Source organism: Henckelia pumila, chromosome 1, assembly GCF_033568475.1.
Source record: "Henckelia pumila isolate YLH828 chromosome 1, ASM3356847v2, whole genome shotgun sequence".
In the NCBI taxonomy this organism is placed as follows: domain Eukaryota; kingdom Viridiplantae; phylum Streptophyta; class Magnoliopsida; order Lamiales; family Gesneriaceae; genus Henckelia; species Henckelia pumila.
This window is the reverse complement of record NC_133120.1, coordinates 54804679-54812758: the sequence shown is the minus strand read 5'-3', so window position 1 is coordinate 54812758 and position 8080 is coordinate 54804679. Positions and strand designations below refer to the sequence as shown.

Below are 8080 nucleotides of genomic sequence, written 5' to 3'. Positions count from 1 at the left end.
GCCCGTCCTTGGCCGGTTTCGATCCGGGTTGGTGAACTGGCGGTTTCGGTTCGGGTTCGGGTCAACCCTTGCTTTTTTAAAAAAATAATAATTTTTTTTAAATTTTTTTACAATTAAACTTTTAAAAACTCTATTAAATATTTCATTATCTTAATAAAAAATATATAAATTTATTAAATAATAATATATACATTTAAACTTTTAACATCTTCTAATATTATATTTATTCAATAAAAAATATATGACATTTCAACTTTCAACATTTTATATTAAAAACTATGTCTATCTCAATAAAAAAATATATTATATTTATTAAATAAAAAATATATTACATTTCTTATATTAAAAATTATATATATTTCAATAGAAAATTTATTACATTTATTCAATAAAAAATATATTATATTTCAACTTTCAACATCTTATATTAAAAACTATACCTATCTCAATAAAAAATCTATTACATTTCAATTTAAACATCTTGTATACAAATTTTATTACATTTAATTATTTTCAATCACAATTTAATATCAAATGATCTATTGGCCTAGTGGCAGGAGTGATGCCTCAATATTAATTGGTCTTGGGTTCAAATCCAATATGTATAGGTTTTAAATATATTTTTTAAAATTTTAACAAAATAATAAATATATTATTTAAAAATAGGCCGACCCGTCGGATTGACCCGGGTCAGAACCGTCGGGTCGACGGGTTTCAAAAGAAAAAACCGTGATCGGACCGGCCAGAACCGTCGGGTCGGCGAGTTTCAAAAGAAAAAATTGTGACCGGACCGGCCAGTGGTCACGGTTCCGGGTCAAACCCGTTGACCACGGGCCGGGGGTTGGGTCCGGGTTTGACCCGGCCCTTGGCCAGGTCTACATGTCACCTCCCATTTTCACACCCCCATTGGTGTACTTTGTCTCCAATCCACAAATTTAGTTTAAAATATATTAAAAATTATTTATATTTTCTCCTATAAATTAAATTAATATATTTTATCATGAAAATTATAATAAATTCATATTCGGAAAAAAAATATTAAACCCATATATTTCAAAACAATGGTTTATATTCACAAAAATCTTTTGCAATTTTGTTATTAGAAAATGTCAAATAATATTACCCGGCCCTTTTCAATTACTTTATTTTCAGAAAATATTTTACTATTATTTTTTTTTTACCAACATATATTCATTTGTTCATCAATTCCCCCACTCTACTTATATAATCTGTACTATACTTATTATTATTATTAGCAACATTGGTACACACATTGTGTGTATAACAGAAAAATATGATAAATACGTTTGTGCTTAATTTAAACATATTCCATATAGTGTTCAAAAAATTCAGTTAGTTTTGATTTTCTCTTTTTGTTTTGCATAAGAAAGAGAAATACAATGGTCAGTAGTGAGAGAAAGAAAAAATAACTACACACACAAAGAAAATGGTTTTGAGAAGTTATTTTTTGAAATGTGGAGATGAATATTATCTATTTTCCTATTGTTTTTTTCTGTAAAATAGTAAGAAATAATTTAAAAATTAGAAAAAGTCATACTAACTTACCAAGAAATTAGTATGAGACCCACATCTTTAATATAATAGTAAGAAATAATAGTAAGAGATAGTAATAGATTATTATCCGATAAAGATAATATCACCTTTTAATACGATTATATTTTAAGTACCAGTACTTTTGATATATTATTAAAAAACTTAATACTTAAATAGTTAACTATTCCTTGTCATAAAATTACGTATATATTTAATATGATTTATAATGGTTATCTCATAAAATTATTCTTCAAAATGTTATCTAAAAACATAAAAATTAAAACCAGTATCATGTAACTCGTGGATATTGGCTGAACCATAAATATAACTACTCTCATTTATTTATTAATTAAATTAATTTATTTTTCGTTTTGTTCAGCTGTAACCATCAACCATTTTCCAAAACAAATTCAATTGAATTTATTCACTTCACAATCCGAGTTTGATTCTTGTTGAGCAATAATAATTACTGCTGGGGTACCTTCTTCTTTGTTCTTGTTAACCTGTTCCATCAATTATTTTCCAATCATATATTTTTTTAATTTATTGTGTATTTCGATCTGGTTTTTTGTGTAAAAGCTGCTGAGAAACACGAGCATTGTCGCATCTTAAACTCAGCCATCCTTATTCAGATTGGTATTTGCCCAAATCTTGAAACTTTCGGTTCTTGTTTCTTGTAGTTGGATTATTATTGTTTTTTGCCAAGTTTGAGGAATGCCCTTTTGGTAATAAGCATAAAAGAGGCATCTTTTATGAGTAATTATTATTGTTTGTTTTGTGTGAAATCAAGAAGAACGGCCGGCGCCTGTTTCGCCTTCTGATCTGTTTGTTTATTCCCTTCATAAATGTTTGCTATCTTTTAAAGAAACCTAAGTGCATTTGATGCTTGGGTCCATTCTCACCAGATTCAGTATTTTGTTCAAGAATGTATGTTTCCCTTTGAAAGATCTTGAGATTTTGCGCATGGGTTCGACTTTTAAGTGATGTGTGAAGACTAGTTTGTGAAAAAATGGCAACTTTGGTCCCTGGAGTTCTGTTAAAGCTACTGCAGCATATGAACACAGATGTGAAAATTGCAGGAGAGCATAGGTCTTCTTTATTGCAAGTGGTGAGCATTGTTCCTGCACTGGCTGGCGGTGAGCTCTTCCCAAATCAAGGTTTTTACTTGAAGGTGTCGGATTCTTCCCATGCTACCTACGTTTCTTTGCCTGATAAACATGACGATTTAATTCTTAGCGATAAGATTCAATTGGGTCAGTTTATACATGTTGAGAGACTCGAGTCTGCCTCCCCGGTGCCTATTTTGATAGGGGTTAGGCCGGTACCAGGCCGACATCCTTGTGTGGGAACCCCTGAAGATATAGTTGCCACTCATTCTTTAGGATTCCTCAACAACAATGTTAAATCATCTTTGGGTTTGAAAGGTATAGATAAAACCAAATCACCTTCAAAAACTTTGCCTGATGCGAAGGATGTTAAATCTTCGGCCGCAAGGTTGAATAGAAGCTTGAAAGATGATAAATCAGATAAGACGAAGCCAAAACTGACTCGATCTAAGTCTCAATCATCAAAGGTGATTTTGACTTTGGATTTAAAGAGGGAATCGATACGAAAATCGAAGTCTTCAAATTCGAGGTCTATACCATCGTCACCAACCAGTTGTTATTCCTTGCCAACTTCTTTTGAGAAGTTTGCAAATGCAGTAAAGCAGCAATCAAAGATAAAGGGGCTGGAGAGGTTGGAAAAGGCAACTGCCAAAGCGGGAGTGAAAGAAAAGGTAAGTTCTGCTGGTGGAATTACTGCTAATGCGAAGAAGGTGGGCAATGTGGGTTTGATAAAGAATGTTGTTCAAGGAATCGATCTGGGACCAAAGGCCTTGAGAAAGAGTTGGGAAGGGAATATGGATGTCAAAGGTAGGGAAAGCCCTAGATTGAAGGGCAACAAGCATGATTTGAAGTCACAAGATCGAAATACTTTTGTAAGCATTTCCTTCTATCATTTTTGCTTGTACTTTGCACAATGTTAAAATGTAATGCAGCTGTCTAACAGGTTGAAAAAGTCAACGTGTGATGCAGGGAAGATCTTCAGACAGAGTAGTGAATTGCCATTAACCATTTTTGGCTTAAACATAGCAGTGAATTGCCAGTTCTTATGGTTTTTGTGTCCTCTGAAAAATATAACTAGCATGCAACTTGGGTCTCGATTTTGCAGATGGAACCATGCTAAATTTCTTCATACTTATAAATAAATGATCCACTAGTTTTTTACCGTGGTACCAATGATGTATGGCATTTTGTGTAGAAATCTAACATGTTCACCGTCTTTTCACGATGCAGGCACCAAGGAAATCAACTGGTGAAGTGTTTCACTCTAAAGATGAGAATAAGTTATTTTCAAAATCAAGCAAAGACGATAGTACCATAAATACATCTGTAAAGAAAGGTTCTAAGAATGGAGATCCAGTTGAAGTTAACAAGTCTGCCGCACGAGCATCTTCAGCTGGAAAGAAATCATCTGGAGAGGTTTCTAAAGATGGATTGCCAGGAAATCTGGTGAAGGTTTCTTTCGGCAACCGGAAATTAACTCATGCAAGTGTTTCATGGGCTGCACTCCCGTCTTTTCTTGCAAAGCTTGGGAAGGTACAAACTCTGTGTGTTCAGTAATTTCTAGTTGGCCATTAAGAGGAGCTTGTTCTTATGGCGAGTTCTTTCACAGGTCTTGCAGTTGTTTTCTGTTCATAATGTATTATTTACATATAAGGTATTTGAAATAGTTGTGCAATATGTTTTATCCTTCAATAATATCATCAAAGTCATTCAGCTACATTTAGTAAATACTAAATATTTCAAAGAGCATGTATGGATGAGCATGGAAGTTATTCAGAATATCTATAAGATGTTATGGAACTCATAAGATGTTGGCACTGGTTGTTAGAAATTTTGTACAATCTTATGATGCTGCAATTAAATTTCTAAAATCTTATTACGTTTAAGAAAAAATAAATCATGGTATCTTATTACTTAAGTTAATGTAAATTTTGTTTAACATTACACAAAAAAAAAATACTTATCCTCGTTTCCGAGATACCGCTGCAATCTTTTTATTCACTCTATCTTTGTTCTGTTCACTTTATTTGTGGCAAAGAGCCTCTCAGTTTTTTTCCTTCCTCGTATGATTTATTTTATCACAATGATTAAAACATCGTTTAAAAATAAATATAAGAGTGTATAAGATATTAAATATCTTATATGCTCAACTTGTATGATGGTCAAGATATGTTTATTGCAGAGTCTAAAATTTTATTTTAAACTACTCTGATTAATAATGGACTCGTGGAAATATAAGAAAGATATACAGTCTGTTGTGTAGTAAATAGGAGATTTCTTGAAAGTGGTGGCCTTTTATGCATAAGATGCGAGAGAAAATTTGTTTGCTTGATGTAACCATGCTTAATTCATTTAGTTGTGATTGTTGAATCAAATGTTGAATGATGCATTAAGAAATATTGATGTGATTCAAGGAATTAAAGTTGCTAGCTATTTTGAGTTCAAGTTCGTTCGTGATCATGTCAATCGATTGATTATTTGATTTTATTTCGGCTATCTTTGCATTATTGCTTTGGCTCATCGTAACATTTATTATGCATTAGTGTTATTAGTATTTAGTATATCTTTTTTATGCATTTTCGGATATTTAGTTGATGGGTTTGTCATAAGTTGCATGTTATCATATCTTGAGCTCATTAAGTACAAGTGAAGTCCTATGGCCATGTATAAGCATGTCTTTTGTCTATTTTCAGACTATTGGCCGATTTTTCTCCAAACTGAAATATAGCTTTTCTATTTCTGATTCTGGAAACTGTTAGGAGGTTTTGAAGCACAGAGATGCAGCGCAGACAGCTGCCATAGAAGCAATCCAAGAAGCTTGTGTGGCAGAAAGCCTGCTCCGTTGTTTAAGGTATGGTATTTCTTAAATAATGAACTCGAAATGATTGTTGGTTTCCTTTGACTAAGTATATCGTAGGCTTACAGTTTGCTATTAAAAAATTAAAGTTAAGGTAACCTTCTGTCTTTCGATTGAACGAACTGCACAAGGATGCGATATAGAGTGTGTAGCAATTCAATATATCTGATGTTCATATCAGATGTTGATACCTGTTGCATATTTTTGCTTTTAACTTCATTCCCACATTCGCATGTTTCGTAGTTTTGTGGAGAGGTTCTGCTTTAATGTTTGGAAAAGAAATATTGTACCGAAGATTTAGAACTCTCACAATCCCGCAATTGATGCCTTTCTCTAATTTTTGGAAAATAAGCAGGCTGCTTTTTCTTGCTATAGATTTAATTGCATAAAGACATAAAACTCCCTACAAAATATTGATAGGCTAATACCTCATTCATTTTTTAAAAAATGAACATATCACCCCTATGTTATAAAAACATGGCACATTTACCTCCCTCTAGTAGGGGGTTCTATACCCGATTTTGAAAAACACGTGTCTAAAATGCTATTAGTTTTACATAGGTTGTTTTGTTTTGTTTTTTTTTATAATGTTTTACAGGGGTACTGATGCAATTAGCCCGCACTGTTATTATGATCGCCACAATATCTGATTTATACTTGGACAAGTATTAAATATATGAGTGTGGATCTAATTTAGACAAATAGATTTCAGTTAGCTTGTAAGCTTCGAAGAACTAAAACAAATCTAAGTGCGTTGTTGTTCCCTTCCATCCATTCCAAGAATATACTACGCATGCTAGATAGAGATGGAGATTTCTTTCATCTCTGACCTCCAGTGACAAATAGTTCTGTATGAGGAGTACTTGATATGTTAATTAGCCTGTTCTTGCTAATATTTTTGTCACAACTCACAAGTGATCTGACAAATTGCAATTTTTTTTTCTCGCTCTGGCAAGTCGTTTCAGTTCTCTATTGTAAGGTTCGAATGACAAAATCAGGCATATAGCTGTTTGTTATCCAAACATTGTCCTGTCAAATTTTAGTTCCATTGATATTCCGGCTTTTGATGGATGATCTTTTAATTTCTTTATTAGTAGATGTTTTCTACCCGAGACCATATACGATGACCTAGAAATGATTGATTAGTTTTAGTGATAGTTCCTCACAACTCTTTATTAGAATTCTCTGACATTGATTCTATGTTTTATGCTATTATTTATTTTTCTTATCTTATTACTTCCAGCACATTTTCGGAGTTACGTTCATCAGCAGAGGAAAATAATCCACAGCCTGTGGTGGAGCAGTTCTTGTCTCTGCATGCAAGCTTGAATAAATCTCTCGTTCTCGCCAATTCCTTATCAAAAACTCTTTTGCTTGATTCTTCTGATGTCCATGAAGAGGTGCCAGAAGAAGCTTTGAAGGTCACATCTGACGGACGTAACCTTGCTACTTCTTGGGTAAATACTGCATTGGGAACCAATTTGTCTCCTTTCACGGTATATCATAGAGCCGGTACTCCGAGCCCATTTGCTGCCTTGACTCTCTCTCCAGGATCGAAGACACTTTCTGGCAATCAACCAGTTTTAGTGCTCGAGAAGTCTATTAAGAACATTTCATCTAAAACCTTGACAAAACCCCACCTTACTGCTAATTCTAAGAATTCTTCGATAGGAACACCGCGTCGTATAAATGACGGACCAACTGTTGGTCAGAATGTAAAAACTTTACCTCCATTAGAGTGGGCCAAAGGAGATGGCCTTGATGAGGCTGTGGAGTTGTCAAAATTACTGCAGCTGGAGTCACAAGACTGGTTCTTAAGTTTCGTTGAGAGATTCTTGGGTTCTGATGTTGATTCCTCGTCATTATCCGACAATGGTCAAATAGCTGGCATGTTGAGTCAGCTCAAGAGTGTGAATGACTGGTTGGACGAGATTGGATCTGGCAAGGATGACGATATGCCACATGTCTCCACAGAGACCATTGACAGAATACGGAAGAAGATTTACGAGTATCTTCTCACGCATGTTGAATCCGCTGCTGCTGCATTAGGTGGTTGCGCACAAGCGTCTCCAACAATTGAAACAAAAGCAAGATGATCATGTCTGTAGATCACTTCTTACGACACCATTAAAGATATGGATGTTTTAATCTTTTAAGCGACTAAAAAAGGCTCTCGTTTTTATGTCTCTGTATATAATTAATAACAAGTTGATTTACAGATGAGTAGGGTATTGATTTGAGGCTGGCATTTGATATAAGGTTCAAGATTTGCTTATTTAGCGTTTGTGTTTTGAACAGTACATTCCTTATATAAGACTCTTGAGCGATGGAATGAGCCGTTTGCTAATACAAGGTATTGCTTGTGTTTGATAAGCAAAGTTTATGCTTATAGTAGGTTGAATGAGATTTGTTTTATTTGTGAATCTATAATCCTCTGAATGAGTTTTATGCTTATAGTATGAATATTGATTGTGACTTTTAGATGTTTAAATAATACTAGTAAAAGTATCGCACGTGGGAACATCTTTTATTGTCAAAATGAGTTGAGATGAGAAGAGATTAA

The 8080-nt window shown here is 33.7% G+C and overlaps 1 protein-coding gene across 1 annotated transcript; it reads left to right on the top strand.

Moving 5' to 3' along the window:
• The first annotated feature begins 1971 nt into the window (after positions 1–1971).
• LOC140887301 (uncharacterized) lies at positions 1972–7859 on the top strand. Its single transcript, XM_073294469.1, has 4 exons — positions 1972–3532; positions 3891–4193; positions 5420–5511; positions 6761–7859. The coding sequence occupies exons 1-4, from the start codon at positions 2564–2566 to the stop codon at positions 7611–7613; spliced, it is 2217 nt and encodes a 738-aa protein (XP_073150570.1). The 5' UTR covers positions 1972–2563; the 3' UTR covers positions 7614–7859.
• The last annotated feature ends 221 nt before the right edge of the window (positions 7860–8080 follow it).

Coding starts and splice junctions, on each gene's coding strand:
- LOC140887301 (XM_073294469.1), top strand. CDS start 2,564: ATGGCAACTTTGGTCCCTGGAGTTCTGTTAAAGCTACTGCAGCATATG. Junction 4,194..5,419: donor TTCTTGCAAAGCTTGGGAAG/GTACAAACTCTG, acceptor GGAAACTGTTAG/GAGGTTTTGAAGCACAGAGA. Junction 5,512..6,760: donor AGCCTGCTCCGTTGTTTAAG/GTATGGTATTTC, acceptor TATTACTTCCAG/CACATTTTCGGAGTTACGTT.